Source organism: Hydra viridissima, unplaced genomic scaffold (assembly GCF_058129835.1).
Source record: "Hydra viridissima isolate aposymbiotic clone 2 unplaced genomic scaffold, HvirCarnegie_v1 scaffold_15, whole genome shotgun sequence".
Lineage (NCBI taxonomy): Eukaryota > Metazoa > Cnidaria > Hydrozoa > Anthoathecata > Hydridae > Hydra > Hydra viridissima.
This window is the reverse complement of record NW_028324314.1, coordinates 4,801,124-4,818,090: the sequence shown is the minus strand read 5'-3', so window position 1 is coordinate 4,818,090 and position 16,967 is coordinate 4,801,124. Positions and strand designations below refer to the sequence as shown.

Sequence of the window (16,967 nt, the reverse complement as noted above, 5' to 3'; positions counted from 1 at the left end):
AAATATTATATTTGCAATATTATTGTTTAATTAACATAAATTTAAAGTGTAACTTATGATAAATGACAGATAACTCATATTCTTTTAGGGGAAAAATCTTTATTCTAAAAAACATAGAGCGCCATAGTAACATAAATGCTAAAAACTTACAACAATAAATTATAAAAATATATAAATATAGGGAAAAAAGCTCCAACATAGAGCAATTGTCACACCCCATTCCATGACTTTAATATATTCTCTTTTTTTAAATCTAGTGATTTGACATGGAAACAAATGTCACATATGTCGCACCCATTGATCACCTATGTCTCCATGCATAGCACACTTAAGGCATACAGTGTCATCGTCCACATAACTGATACCTGGTACAATTTTTTGTTTTTTGATCGTCTTGTTTTTCTTACTGGTTCTTCATTCAATCGATTCAAGCTTACATCTGATATTGAACTTTCGTCAAAACGTGAAACTTGATTTCTCGGACTGATCTTTCACGCTCAGATGTTTGAAATATGGTGTACCTGTTAATATCTGCTAAATTTTTTTTTTTTGAAGTTCAATTATTACATAAGTAGATTGGTAAAAAATAAAAAATAAAAAAGGAATTAGTAAGTTTAGTAGTACTGTTTGTCACGTGGAAGTTAAAAAAGACTACTTTGATCAATCAAAACAAACAAGCGCCGATTTCGGTAAAGTATTTCAACTGCTATAGGTTTAACCGGAAAATGATGTTAAAAGCACTCATTTTCAAAATTAGATCATTTTTTACAAAAATTGGTTATAATCCCAAGCAAGGTTGTGAAATATTCCTTAATGATTAAGTAATCATTTATTATACAGAGCTTAATGTCACTCTTTCTTTAAACAATAGCATCAAACAACTTAATGGGAATTCTGCAGAAATGGAGCTTAAAGTCTCATAAGGCTAACTATTCCACTTTACACTGAAATATTTATCATGATAATTGAGAATTTCAACATCATAATCCAGAAGAGAAAAGAATTTTTTAAATCTAATTGTGAATATTTCTCATTCTCTGAATTTTTTTTTACGCAAAAGATATTTGTTAAGTAAACTGTGTAACAATTATCTTCCTATTCGATTGACCATAAGAAGGATTTTGATTTTTCCCTCAAAAACTATTTTTTTCCACTGCGCTCATAAGTCTTTGGCAATAAATAGGAATCCCATTTTCGCAGCATCTAACCTATGGCCATTCAAACTCTGACTTCAGTTTGGTTTCATCTCCTAGAATTGAATAACTGTGTACAGAAATTAACGGTAAATGTCTCTTGTTTTTTAGATCAAGCATAACACTCTGTCTCATTTCTGTAACCTCACCCCACATTTTTTAAGTATTTGGACAATAACACACATTTATCAACACTTTTTTTTTTATGTGTATAGTTGCGTCTTTTATGATGATTTTGTTAAATTATAAACACGCGGTTTTTGTTTTGTGACTGACAAAGGTTTAGTATTGCACTGCTGTTGTGTTTCAAAATTAATTCAACTTTTTTCCAAATCCTTCATTTTTGGAAATGAAACACTGAAGTAGATATTTTGCTAGTGTAATTTCTACGTCAACTTAATAAGCAAGATTTAACGTGCCACCTAATGCCTGCGTAAGAAACTTTAACGTAAAACCCCTTAAAGACTCTAGTTAATAAATCAAAGGGGAGACATTTATTGAAAAAAAAAAATACCGGTTATTATTATTATAAATGTAGCAACTAACAGTAGATTATTCTAAATATTCTCGCATATTGAAGACTAGAAAAAAACTTCCTTCGTTTATTGTAAAAAAATGTCTTCTAAAAGAATTAAAAAAACCTCAGTTTTTAGTGGAGATAAAAAGTTTAGCTTTTTGTGAAAATTCAGCATCATGTATTTATATTATAGTAATCATATCGAAGTTTTTAACATAATTGAAGTAAATGTAAAAGAAGTGATCTTAAAATGTAATGAACTTTTTTTAATACCATCATTTATTATCATGATACCAATTTTATAATAAAATAAGAAATAGTAATAAGAAGAAATAAGAAAAATCGTCAGGAAAGATATTTAAAAGATGATTTGAAAGAAATAAAAAATAAAAATGCCAATAATACTTATGCGGTAATTTTACAACAAGAACAGCAATCACTGGAATTGAAATACCTGTCTTCAATAATTGAAGAATCTTTAAAAATGGATGAAGCATCTGTATAAGTTTTTTTTTTTTTCATTTAATTTAAAACGATCTTTTTTATCTATCGAAGAAGTTCTCTCGTTTTTTTTAAAATGGTGAGTGTGATTTTTCAATGATAGATATTTACTTTTTTGATGTAATCTTCTTGTTTTAAAGTAGTTTTGAAGTAGTTAGAAAGGCTCTTTTTTTATCTTCTCCCCATCTTCTTAACTCTTTTTTATTCTTTTTTAAAAAAAATTTTGTTTAAAATAATTTATTTTAGAATTTTGGATCTCTTGCAAACTTTGTCGGGCAAATGGCAAACAACAGCAATAACAACGGCAATAATGACATCATGAATAACAACAGTCAAAATAACAACAACGCTCAACACACAGGCGTCGGTATTGACGCTTTACTTTCTCTATTGCCACAAGAACAGCAAAAAACCCAAAAAGATAAAGTTTTTGATGCAATAGCTCCTCTAGTTAAGGCGATGAGTCCGAAATGGGGTGATGTTATTATTGGAATTCTCAAGAATCTTGAATTTTCAAAGCTGCTTCCGCTCGCGCAGGATCACAAAGAGTTAGAAAAAAAAGTAAAAGAAGAAGAAACAAGGCTCGAAAAAAATGAAAAGTTGTCGGAGAAGTCCATTGAAGTCAGAGAAGCTGAGCTTCAGAGAGAATTAATTGAGCTAAAGGAAGCCAAACTAAAAAAGGAGTTAGAAGAACTGAGAGCATTGAAAAACTCTTAGATATTAAAAATCAACCAAAAAAATTAAAATGAAACAAAGAAAAAAAGCTTAGTAGATTCATAAAACATATTTAAATTATAATATTTTGGGTATTAAATACTTAAAATGGGGAAAATGGGATAAAGGGGGTAAATGAAACTCTTCTAATCAGCATATCAGTAAAACTTTAGTATTAAAATCAATATGATTAGATTTATTTTAAAATAATTTTTCGTAGTCTTTTTATGAAACTTAAAATCAGATATTTTGCAATATACTCGTTCTTATGTACTCGCTCAATATACTCGCTCTTCGGTTGAAAATTTTAGCTTAAGTTTTAAAACTTTTATCATACTTTATCATAACTTTCAAATGTCTTTAAAAAATTCTGGAACTTTTAAATAAAGCTGGAAACTTAAAAATGGAAATAACATATAGAAAAAAAAGCAAAAAACTTTATATGTTTAAAACATTTACAACTTTTCACTTCTTCACTTTGTATAGACTAAGCGTCTTCTCTTTTTGTAGGCTAAAATTTTTCACTTTATGTAGCCTAAAGAGCGATTTAAATCTGCTGAAGTCAATGTTTGTGCGACTGAAATCCACGCTCATAAAAAGTTGGTTAATTTGAAAGAAAAATTAAAGTTTCGTTGTAAATAATCCTGCATTGCGTAAATTCGTTAAATAATGATGCACTTCTTCGTTAATAACTAAGAATTAAAGCGATATTTTGGATTTGTTTTTTCATTTTACCCATGAGAAAGTTATTCTTGAACAAATATATTTGTCCGTGGATCATAAGAAGGGTTGTCCATACTGATTTACAGCTAAGGTCATTTACAAGGACCTCAAAACATTTTTACCAAAAAGTTGAAATCCAGAAAACATGAAAGAGCCAAAAAAGAATTGCTTTACCTGAAACTGCGTGGAACAACCCTAAAAATATTTTCTTACGAAAAAATGTTTACTATTGGTGCGGTTTTAAACGATCGCAACGATTGGTACATTGCTAAGTCAGCTTCTGATGTGAAAGAAATTTTTATAAACCAAGAACTCTGCTCAATGTCATGGTTTAGGGAGTTGTTGCGTCTGATAGAAAAACGATGCCTCTCCATTTTTTTAAACCTGTTGAAAAAGTGGGAGCTAAAGTTTATTATAAGATCTTACGGTAGAAAGTTTTGCCGTGGGTGAAGGTGAACTACTCTAATGGGAGTTATGTGTGGACCTAGAATGGTGTCCCACCTCATAATGCAAAAAAAAATTATAGAAATTCTGCTAAAGCAATTTTTTAGATTTTTAACCAGCTGCCTTCAGGCCTTTGTCCAGCCCTTGAACCTCCTGTACTATGCAATTTAGGAAAAATTGAAGCACTCAACCAACAGAATATCTCATCCTAGTGTCGATATTCTCATGCAAGTATTGAGATTAGAAAGGGAAAAAATATCTCGAGACTTCATTTTGAACAGCTGCAACTCCCTTAGACACTGTGTGCAGGCTGCAATAGACAACAAAGGCGCCCATACTGATTAAAATGTTTCTTAATGACGCTAAAAACATTTGTTTAAAGCTATATTGATGTCAGTGGGTTGATTATTGAAAAGTAAATTACTATGTATACTGTTTTTGAGTTTTGCTGCCCAACCCTGTATTCTCATTATTAAACTTTTTTTATTTTTATTCATTTTTTAAAATGTTTTTTAGAATGAATTCGTTTTAAATATTCAGGATGAATTAAAAGTTTGATTAAGCAAAAAAAAAAAATCTGAATTCAGCGCCCTTAAATTCTAAAGATTTAATTATTCAACAGAATGAAAAATTGTCTGCTTCATTGAATTACATTATGCTGGTTTAATGAAACTTTTGTGAGGACCATATGTAAACACCATTTGTTTTAATGTTTTTAGCTTGTTTTTTTATATTAATACTTCCTAGTCATTTATTTTTGTCTTACTTTTAGTTAAAAATCAAGTTATTCGTTCCATTTGATGCAATTTCACTCAAATGCCTTAATTTTCTGTCCTCTTCTCGTCTTGCCTTATTTTCGATGCTATACGTTACGTTTATTAATTGATGACATCAGAACTTTTGTAAAAATAATTTTTTTTTACATTTTATTGCCATCTAAATAATGATATATGTTGATTAATATATTGTAAGAATATGTTGATTAACGTAATGAGAAACAGTATTGAAAAATTTATAATATAAGAAAGCTTTGAGAAAGTTTTTGGGGCCAAATTTTGTCACGGGTACTTCATTAATTCGCTGCTGCAGTACCAGAGTACTGCAAAACCGCTCAAATCAATTATCCTAAAAATGTAAAGCTTCTAAGACGTTTGGTTTATTGTACATAAAGTATGACTTGACGTTTGTTTTGACTCTGAGTTTATGAGAATATTTTAGTAGATTAAAATTTCTGTTCCAGTGTTTATAATCGAATCAAATGGATAAAACTGTAATTCAAATTTTTAACCTAGCACTCTTGGTTTTCTTTAGTTTCCTCGATAAATAAAGAAATTCAAAAAATCACAAAAAGAAATGTAAATGATGCTACAAGTAAACTTAAAATATTGCCATGGCAACTTGGCTACTAAATATGACAAACATAAAATTATATAACAAGCTGCAGCAAAAGGAGTCATAAGAATTTGCACGCCTTCTCATGCTGCAGTCTGCTCTTCGTTGTTATATTCTATTTTATTTTTATTTTTTTCTTTTTCTTATTCAGCATTTTATGTAAAATGCTGCTAGATCCAGTCACAAAAGGTCTTGTCTTTAAGAACTTGGAAAGTAATAAGATTAATCAAGGTTTAGTTATAGCAGGTCAGCTTTTTTAAGTTATAAGTTCTTATACCCGAACCAATGCGCACAGTTCAGTTGAGTGGCAAACTCGTAAATCCGACATCAGAATTGAATTAGACAAATGCTTCAGTGCTGCTTTGGCTTCAAGATACACAGAAATTTTAGAGTGGTGGAGACTGAAGGCCAACCCTTACCCACTTTTCCACTTTTTACTTTTGACTTACCCACTTTTCGCAAGACTTGCACAGTTCTTTGCATTCCAGCCTCATCATCAACAAAAAGACTTCTCTCTAGGTCAGGCGACAGATTCACATACAAATGAACCTTCATGTAAACAATGTTAAAAAATTTGTGTCCGAGAGAAAAACTGACTTTTTCCATCTTTAGTTTGTCGGTATTGGATTGATTTAAAAATAAATTTATCAGTTCAAATTTTTTAGATCTATTTTTGTAATTGTTTGGAAAAAAAAAAAAGCAGTAAAATAAATTTTTCTTGAAATAGTTCAAGTTTTACTCGAGTTTTTCAAGTTTATCAATTTTTAAGCTCGAACTTACTTGTGGTTGCATTTAAAAATAAGTTACTAAAAGAAACTTACTAAGTAAGTTTCAAGCAAGTTCATTTGAGTTCAAAAACTTAGATTACTTATATTACGTAAACTTAATTTATAAATACTTTTTTATAGCAAGAAAAAAATAGAGTTCTTATTACTTAAATGTTAGTTTTAAACGCCCCCCAAAATAAATCTAAAACCTTGGCAACTTCATAATTTCTATATGAAAAAATCAATAAAGACGAATAAACTTGATTCTGCAAATCATTATCTTGATCATCAACTCGATCATTAATCCCATAATAGCTTTCAATATCCGGTGTAATTTTCAAAAAATTAAGTTTAAAAATCATAACCATCTGTACATCATAAAATTGCTGCGAGTATTTAAGTCTTCTGCGAAGTGTTTAAAGAGATCTAAAGAAGATTTGAAAGAAGAATGAATCAGATATTACACCATAAAAACTAAATTATCGAAGAAGATTTTTTCGGCTGAAAAATGGGGCCATATTATAATAAGTAGAAGAAATAGAAAGTTATTTTTATGAGTTTGTATTTTTAAAAAAGTATATTCATTATTAATCTTTTTGATACAAGACCACAAAAAATTTTCTTTTATTTTGCTTATATTATGATCCAATGACTTTTTTGGTTTGTTTCTTACACATAAAGCTTCAAGGTGTCTAAACTTTCATTTCGGCTGTTAATGGCGTTGTTGCTTCAATTCTTTTTTTCTTGTAAAAGCCTATTCTTTTACAAAGCTTATTGCTTCTTTTAAGGGATTCATAGATTCTTTTACGATGTTAGCAGCTTTTTTTTTGAGGTTTATAGCGCACTTCTTCTTTTACAAATGAGGAATTTTTTAAACTGTAAACTGAATGTTCGACTCACAAACGCGTAAAGAAAAGGATTAAAAGTGGAATTAGGGTACGTTAAAAAATTTGTGATATCAAATAAAAGTTGATGATGGCAACCAGGGCAAAATGCAACTAAAAGCCATTGTGCATTAAGTGGCAGCCCAGTTATAATAAATGCCAATATTATTCCGGCAATCATTCGCAGCGATTTTTTATGTCTCATTATTCGTTTTCGCCTCATTAGCACTTTAAAATTATAATTCTGATTATAACATTGCAACATACCCATTGATGGATGCATCTTGTTTAATTGAGACACCTCCTTTTCATCAGTTTTATCAAACTGAGACGTCTCCCATAACTGTTTTTTTATTATACCATACATTTTTACGTATAGTAATATGACAGTACAGAGAGGTATAAAGTAACCAAGCAACGATACTAATGCAAGAAAGTATCTCTTATAAGAGATATTGCTGTTTTCAAAAAATCGGTTGTAGCATTGCCTTTCATCCTCTGAATCCTTTCTCGCTGCGTACTGATAAAAGTTAAGATATGGGACCCAAAATAAAACGGCAAATAACCAAGCGCTAAAAATCTTTAAAAAGACTTGAGATGTCTTTTGATGAAACCGATGTTTTATGGGTGATTTGATTGAAAGATACCTATCAAAGGTGATTAAAACGATATGGTTGATTGAAGATTGAACAGATACATAATCAAGCGTTAATGATATATGGCACATTGCTTTCCCCAAAGGCCAATATCCAATCACCATTTCCATTATATTCATGTTTGCCGGATAAAATCCAATAAACATGTCTGTGAAAGCTAGCGAAATTAAAGGGATACTTGAAAGACTTGGAACATTTTTATTCTGATAATAAACCAAAACAATGAGCAGATTACCCAATACTGTTGTCAAGCTTAAAAATCCGGCTGCAACCAGTATGAGTAATTTTGCAGGGAGCGCTAGTTTTTCTTCACAAATGGGGAAAATGGTGTTGCTTGCTGAAGTGCTATTGAATGTCCACATTGAAGAAGAAGGAAAGTGCTGGTATTTTGTTATTGTAGATTATTCATTGCAATGATTTCTAAAAAATAATAGAAAATTGTAGAAAATATTGGTTCCAATATAAGTACTAAATCAAAGCAAAAACTGCAAATGGAATTGGGAGAGATTTCTTTTAATGAGCCAAAAAACAGATCAAAGCATAAATAAGAACATTAATATCCTGATAATTTTTAATAATAGAAAATTATTTTTCCTCGAAGTCTCGAACCATAAATACAAATAGTATTTATAGTTTGAGAAATTCTAATGAACTAAAAAAAAATTTTAATTTACTTAATTTCAAACAAAAACATACAAACCAGGAAAGTGTTTATGTTGAGTATATGTATTTCATATATATGATTACATTTTTTCATTAAATTCTTTAATAAAGATACAGCCCAGTTTCTTTGTAAATTGCATTAAAAAGTCTGTTAAAGTCCTTATTTTTTGTATCCAAGTATTTGATAATCAGAAACAGTTTAATGAAATGTAGCAGCTGTTTAAACTAAACTCTTAAAAATAAATTTTTTAAAATTTTTAAAAAAACTATCGAACCAAAAAATAAGGTTGATTCAAAAAGAAATTAATGTTAAAAAAATCCGGCATGCTTTGTTTTTGAAGAAATTCTTTGCATATAATCTGACAACAGCCGATGTCAGTGTCATATAGCATCAATAGTGTTAGTCATGTTTTACTAATTTATGTTAAGTACAGTGGCGACTTAGAATGATAAATACTAGGGGCGGAATAGTATGCAACACACCTATTTCTCTATATTTTGGAAGCAATTGTTTAAATTAACACTAAATCAAACAACAAAATGTTTTATATAAAAACATTTGTCGAAATAAAAAATGTTCATTAAAATTGATGCTTTTGGAGTATTGTTTTAAAATTCCTATATAATGCCTATTTAGAGCTGTTAAAGAATTTTGAATTTTACACTATTTATTATTCTTCTTTTACAATTTTCATTGAATATTTTCCAACAGTCAGAACTAGAATCACTCTGATACTGGGTGTAAGGGGGAGGTAATTTCGAAACAACGAGGTTTATTGACCGAGTAATTTTTTTGATCGAGGGATTGTACTTTGCGAGACGCTCACTTTTTATTATCATTTCAAACTTTTTTGTGTTTATCTAGAAATTCTTAATTCCTACCTTTGTGACAATCATGTATGGTCATCATTAGGATAGTGTAAAGTAAAAACTAAAATGGTTAGTCAATACTGATATATTAATCTATGTAAATAGATTAATTTTTTCCGCTCAAAATTATTAGAATTAGCGTTGCCGCTAGCCGAATGATATTTCTTGCACCCTTAAAAAAAAAAAAAAACGAAAATTTAAAACAACGTTTACCAGAGTTGGTTTTATACTGTTATGTAATCTAGGCTAGTGATAAATACAGGGTGTGAAGAATTTTATAGAGGGGGAGGCATGTGCCTTCTCCTCTCGGCTTAAAGGTGTAGGGAATAAGATCAAAGCAAACTTATGTCCTGCTTTGAAAGTGTAAAATGATGAAATTTATTGTTTTGTAGCTTTTGTAGATTATAATGCGTCGTATGTATTCAGAGGGATGTTATAGCGTTATTGTCTACTGATGCATTATTTAGAAATACATAATAATTGGTTTTTCGTATTTGTCTTATTAATTATAAACGCCCTGAATATGAAATGCTTACTCAAAAAAAAGTAATTTAATAATTAAGATTCTCTGCTGTGTACTACTAGAGACAACCCAGATTAGTTTTTTAAGAACATTTTTTATAACAAAGTTTTCTGCTGGAATAAGAATCATTTACTGCGCCCCTCTTTTTCTGTTACGCAAAAAAAGTAAGCATACGTGAAGTAACTAAAAACTTTTAAGTTAAAAAGTTTTACACTTAGAATAGTTTTTAAGATTTAATAAATCTTTTATATAATTTTACATGAAAGCTGAAATTTTAGGAGACCTTAAAAATCAACTGTTTTCAAAAAAAAGGGCATAAAAACTTCCATTACAAATTTCCTCACACGTTGAAGAAAGATTCTTTTAAAAGAAGTAAATTTTTTTCAAAGAGCAGGGCCGGATTTAACCATTTCGGTGACCTGTACCAAAACATTGTACGCTAAAAAAACGTAAATATAAATGTTGTTGGTTTGCACAAGGTCAGTAGTATAGGGATGTTTATGTCTAAGTTTTTGTAAAAAATTCAATGTTAAAAAAAAAGAAGACAAATTATTAAGTGTATTTGTGTTTATTTAAAAAAAATTTCCTTCTGTGTTCTGTGTGCTGTAAAGCAATTGATGAAGTAATTTACATTTAGATTTTTTATCAAATTGTGTTCAATTCAGGGAAGATCAAGATTTGCTTCATGACCAATTGTAGATCTTGAATAAATTTTTTACTATTTTTATTGTTGAAAAAGAACATTTCTCTTGAGCATCTTGGCTCTTCCTTCACAAGAAGTACTCAAGATGCTCAAGAAAATCCCAAATGCAATCAATCATATGGGAAAGCAACAGTTCATTTTTTTAGAATTAGTATACTGCAACATTCGCCACACTGCTTTTTCGGGTCAATGACCATCCATCCTGCTATCGTCCATCCAGTCCTACTAAATAGTAAGGGAGGTGGAGCAATGGAAGATTTCTCTGAGCAGTTTTCATTCGTAATTATGTGAAAAGAATGATCACCCATTAAATAGTTATATAGAAGGAAAGGTCATCCCCTAAAGAAATTATGAAATGCTGTAAGTTACATACAAAAAAGTTACGCTTTTCAAAACACCTGAGTAATACACCATCCTTTAACAACTTTTAACATTATTTGACAAACTCAAAAATGCTGATGGTACTGTTCCAGTTAAATAGTTTCAATTCTGATTCATTGATCAAGTTTTTTTCAAAACGATTGTTTCATGTTCCAGAACTGCAATCAATGAGTTCTAACGGTGAGTATAAGATTTGTCCAGCTGGTGTTTTTAGTATTGTCATGCGCGCTATTTTTCACTTTAGTGTTTGTTTTTTTTTAATTTTTGCTCCAGTTTTACATTTCTTTCTCTTTTTCTAGCTAATAGAATAATTAAAGGAAATGCATTATTAGTGTAAAGAAAACAATTAACAGTTAATAAACACAGCTTCCTAGCTGGCACACTATGTCATAGCAACGTTGTGATTTGGTTGATATGAGGTCGGAACGTCGGGCTACCTCTAATTAGAGTCAGCGCAACATCAGTTGTCTTTCCTTGTATTAGAGACCACATACCGACATGATATAGACGTCTATTCCGTGAATTTAACTTTCCGACAAAACTTTAAACGGACGTTGGAGCAAGGTCAATAGTTATTGTGTTTGTCGTTAAGAAGATGTTAAAAGTAAAGCATTAAAACACGACGACGTTAAAAACCCGAGACGTTAAAACATGACGACATTAAAAACATGAGACGTTAAAAGCAGCTTAACATTTTTTGAAATGCTATTAGCTTTAGGTTATAATAAAAATTCTAAAGAAATTTTTTTTTTAATGATATTTCATTATTTAATGGTTAAATGGCCAAGCTAAACGGTGCATCGGCAGTGTTATTTCTTTAATGAACTTCTGGTTTGTAGTTTATTTGATGAAAAGTGGTTTTAATTCCATATTAACGGCACCGGTAGAATAAATGAAAAAAGAGCTTCGTGACTTTTTATAAGGAGAAAAGCTATTTGCTGCTTTTATTAGTGAAAATTTTTATTTTTTTTTTCATCGTTTTTCTTGTGATAAAGAGTCTAGGGAAGAAATGTATTCTGTAGCATTTGTAGCAATAGTGGGTTAGATAATGCAATTGGAATAGATTTGGAATTATGAGTACAATCACTATCTACTATTCTACTTATCATTACAACTATTACCTAATGATAGAAATAATGAGTAGATAATGATTGTAATTGTAAGAACGGAGATTGTGAGCATGGAAATATACTTTGACTGAAGGTAAGGTTTTTTTTTTGTTTGGTTATGTAAGGGTGTTTGGGTGTTTATACAATTTGGTTTTTGGGTTTCCCTAGGTGTTGAGTACGCATGCGTGGTTCGTGTTTTGTGTAACGGTAGACATTTTGACTTCTAACACTTTTGACCTTCGTAAAGCTTAACAACAAAATCTTAATACAATTAATGGCAATATAATAATTCATCAATCAAAATATAAATGATAATTAAAATCACTAATAATCATTTGAAATGGTCTTTCTCATCTTAATTAGATCTTTCAACTACTTGACTCAAGTATATTCATTTAATATTTACAAATATTTACAAATATAGATAACAATATGCAATCAAGTCACTCAAAAATACTCTCTTACCACCTTTGGACCAAATGGCCAAAGTGTCTATCTATATTAGAACTATTCTATATATATATATATATATATATACACACACATAGCCACCGAGAGAAATTTCGGGCCCTGGGAAGGTTTTCCAAAGGGGCCCTCGTTGTCATCAATTATATACTCAGGACCAATAGAAGCGTGCTCTGGTTATTGAAAATTAAAAATGAAAGTTAATTCATTAAATCTTTTAAAAGTCAAGACTATTTAAATCTTTTAAAAATTATTTTAAAATATTATTTGTACACACACGGGGCCCCGGGAATCTTCCCCGTCCATCTCCCCCTCCCCTCTCGGCAGCCATGTGTATATATACAAAACAAAGAAATTACATCTATTTATGGTACTTAAAGTTTTATGCCTTTCCGCAATCATCAGCCATGAAATACAAAACAAAAATAATATAACCGTTAAAAAATTACAAGCCAAGCTAATGAAAGACATCATAAATTAACACAAACACAACATTCATTTAAAAAAACCCAATATCAGAGAAAGAACTTTTATCTACATAGATAAAACAAAGTGTCCTTTACATTAACAAGGCCTCATAAGAAACAAAGTTTACCAAACTATTATCACCTCCATCAACCCAGAAACAGAAGGAAAAACCTGTTACGGCATCAGCGAGACATCCTAACATAACAATTGTTCTTCAAAAGTGATTACATTGTATAATTTACTCCAAAAAAGGAAAATTTGTAACGGAAGGAAGAAATTCAAATTTTATTAAAAACATAATCGTGCAAAAGTTTATAAACAAATGAAAAAAATTCAAAAAAGAGATATTATTTCTAACTCCTCCACATTTTTTTATAACAACACATTAGTATTTTGTTGGATAGCCTCTAGATTTTAATAATGTTTGACACCAACTAGGCATATGTTGATAAGCTCATCTTTGGGGATATTTGCCCAACAATTCGAAAGTACCTTGAATATATCATTTTTATTGGTCGATTTTTCGCCCTTCAACTGACGATCAAGATGTTCCCAAAGATGTTCTATTGGATTTAAATCTTGACTTTGAGAAGGCCAGTCCAAAAAGGAATTTTTTTCAAATTTAACAAACCTTTTACAGAGTTTTCATGATGCTTTGAATCGTTGTCTTGCAGGAAAATTAAACCACAAGGCATTTTGTCCTTTCCATGTGGTAGCATAACATTCTTGATTATATCTAAATATAAATTCTGATCAATTATGCCTTCAATGCGATGAAGTGAACCAATAGAATCACGACTGAAAGATCCCTAAACCATTATATTGCCACAACCATGTTTATCTGTTGGTATTTGATACTTAGGAGTAAATCTTTTACCTTTCGAAAGTTTTACGTATTTGATACCATCGCCACCAAACATGAAAAACTTTGATTCGTCACTGAATAAGACTTTTGACTATTCTTTTTTCCAATGTAAATGTCCAATGCAAATGATCTTTTGCAAACTTCATTCGTGCTAATTGATTATTTAATACTATTAATGGTTTCTTGGCATAACGATGACCAAACAAGTTATACTAACGCAGGCGACGTTTTGTAGTATCTACGCTGTACTTAAAACCATAATTCTCAAAATACCATTTAATTTGACAGCACTTCTGCGGGGATCTAGTTTTGATTGTCTTACCAAATTTCTGTCTTGATGTTCTGTAGTTATCTTAGGCTTGTTTTCAAGTGTCTTACGGTCTTTATATCTCTTAAATAGTACGCTGATTGTTGATTTAGCCACATCATAAAGCTCAAAAATTTCCTAAAAAAGAACTCTTCGTCTCTACAGCACGTGTTATTAAATTTTTCTTTTCTTGTGACGATTCCTTAGACTTTCCCATCACTTTTTTAATTCAATTTAAGTTAAATATAATCTCCAGTGAATCAGTTTTAATAATAAAATATTTTTCTTACTGAAACTTTAGTTTTTTTAATGGGGGCATGGAACTGGTTATAAACCACTGATCTCAAAATATAACTGGATAGCGTATACCAAAAAAATTTTTTAAACCAGTTTTGGCCTCCCAAGTGGCGGCGGAATTAAGAATGGTGATATGAAAATTAAGAAACTGATGATAATCAAGTTTTATTTCTTTAGCTCAAATATTGATAAATATATAAGTTTCTAATAAAAATCTAGTTTTTTTGTTTAACATAAGATTTTTTTCATAAAAATAACGGAATATTACATATTTACATAAATTTCAAATATAAATATTTTTTTATTTAAGAAAACATATTCTTACAATAAGTTGCTCTATGTTAACTTTCTGTTTTTCGTTTTTTAGAATAAATATAATAAAATAAAAATTCTCAGTAAAACTAAGTACAAATTTTAATTTTAATTTGCTCAAATTTAGTTTGTTTAATAAAAGAAAAGAAAAAGTATTTGTTTGGTTGTGTAGAAATCTCAAGTTTCAAATAATTAGCATTTGTTATATAATTTATGTACCTTTTAGTTCTTAACTACCCAATGCTGTGTGCTAGAAGGTTAATAACACAACAGCATGGTAGACATCATATCATATCATAAAAATATTTTTGATTGGTTTTTTGAATAGGATAAGTTTTGTTAATTGCTTCCTAAGCTTTTTTCCAGTTATTTTGGCAGTTTATTTTTTACCCTGGTGATAAAGATATATTTTTGCATAGTTTTCTGAAATAAGTTTAATCAGTGCAAATAAATGGTTATTAGTTATAACTGAGTCAAACATATGAGAAGTTTGTTCATTAAACATTTTTGAGTAATCAACTGATCTCAAAACAGCAATAGAAATGGCATTTTGAATTCCTATTTCATTTGGAAGGTTGCCATTTATTGAGGCAAACAACCTTTGGAAACATCTTTCAGTTTCTTCGCATATGATAGCAACACTTTTGGTTGCTTTAATTAACCCTCATCTGTCTTTGAATTTTAAAAAACTGGTTTGTTCGAAATGATAAGAAAGTACTAATGCATTCCAACATTTAATGCAGATGGTTTATTGTAAATTTACGTATCATAAATTTTTTGATAAGATATATAATGTTGATAATGTTTGATAACATACAAAATATATGTTATCAAAACATTCCCTTAATGATTTGTTTTGAATAACAAGTTAAAAACAATTGACTCAATTATTGAGAGCTGAAATATTACAAAAAATAATATATAAGTAAAATAACATATATTAAAAAATAATATTTTGTACTTAATATTTTTATTTAATACTATATCTATTAATTACATGTATGTATTAAATAATTCTGTCGAGAATGCAAATATCTACCATAACGAACAAATACTCCAAAAAGTAATGATGATCAAGCTTTGAGAGCAAAAAAAATGAATTGAAATTTGGTAAACCATCTTTATGGAAAAAAAGAAGATATATAATGATCGATAACGAAAAATATTTCTTATTTATTTGTATGGAAATGCCCGGAAACGCAGGATTTTACACCAATAACATGGAGATGTGTTTAGAAAACGTCGCAGAAAAAGAGAAATTCTCTTCAAACGCTCTTGTGTAGCAAATTCAAATGCAGTTATATTGACTTTATTTTTATAACCAAGTCATGTACCTTTAAGTCTGAGCTATATATTGAAGAATGGTTCATGAAAAGAATATTATCCAGAGTTTCAGTACATATTTTGGCCCGATTTAGCAAATGCTAATTACTCAAATGTAGCTGTTGCAAACAACCAATCAGTTGGTCAAAAGAATCAAAACAAAATTGAAAAAAAAAAGACTTAGAGTACTTACAGTCCATTTTGAAGAGAGTCAAGGCAAAATTAAGAAATATATCAGAGTATGGTGTTTTTTGGTATTTGAAAAAGTGAAAACTTATAAATGAATAAATATTTTACAAAAGGCAAAAAACCGTTTGCTTATTCTTTTCTTAGTTTTTCGACTCATAAATTTTAAATATTGTTTCAACTTTTTGCCACCCGTTGTATTTATTAACTTTGTATTATTCAAGGACATGTTATCATCTGCACAAAAAGTCTTACCTGGAGCAGCAGATATTTTACGTTGCATTGGAAACACTTGAGTCATCATCTTTTGTTTTAATTAAATCTAAAAATCACTGGCTAAGAAATTCAAAAGTAAAAGTATGCCTTTTAAGATACCGCCTAAGGTTTGTCATAAATTTGTGTTAAGGCAAGCTTTTGCATCTGTTGAATTCCTTATCTCTTCTTTTATCTATTCCAAATTCAGAAGATATCGCAGTGACTAAAATATATCTTCTTCTTTGACTTTAAATATTAGCTCACCACCATATTTATGAGAATTTTATTTCTTTCAAATAATATCCAGGAAAAAAAAATTTATAGAAATCTTATAAAACTTGTATAAAGTTTTTGTATTCTATAGAAGTCATACAAAACTTCTTTAAGTTTCATAAAACTTTTATTCAATTTTAAAATATCATAGAACTATTTGCACTGGGTACAATATC

The 16,967-nt window shown here is 29.6% G+C and overlaps 2 protein-coding genes across 3 annotated transcripts; one reads left to right on the top strand and one right to left on the bottom strand.

Annotated features, from left to right (window-relative positions):
• Positions 1-1,186: 1,186 nt before the first annotated feature.
• On the top strand, positions 1,187-3,082 carry LOC149878310 (uncharacterized). Its single transcript, XM_090073432.1, has 2 exons — positions 1,187-1,282; positions 2,458-3,082. Exons 1-2 carry the CDS (start codon positions 1,211-1,213, stop codon positions 2,926-2,928), a joined length of 543 nt encoding a protein of 180 aa, XP_089929558.1. The 5' UTR covers positions 1,187-1,210; the 3' UTR covers positions 2,929-3,082.
• Positions 3,083-6,860: 3,778 nt separating this feature from the next.
• LOC149878309 (muscarinic acetylcholine receptor M2-like) lies at positions 6,861-8,632 on the bottom strand. 2 transcript variants are annotated; one of them, XM_090073430.1, is made up of 2 exons: positions 8,492-8,632; positions 6,861-8,211 (listed from the first exon to the last, which is right to left on the bottom strand). In XM_090073430.1, exon 2 carries the CDS (start codon positions 8,151-8,153, stop codon positions 7,086-7,088), a length of 1,068 nt encoding a protein of 355 aa, XP_089929556.1. In that variant the 5' UTR covers positions 8,154-8,211; positions 8,492-8,632; the 3' UTR covers positions 6,861-7,085. The 2 variants fall into 2 exon arrangements, with proteins under 2 accessions (XP_089929556.1, XP_089929557.1); XM_090073431.1 differs by having other exon boundaries at positions 8,466-8,629.
• Positions 8,633-16,967: the final 8,335 nt, after the last annotated feature.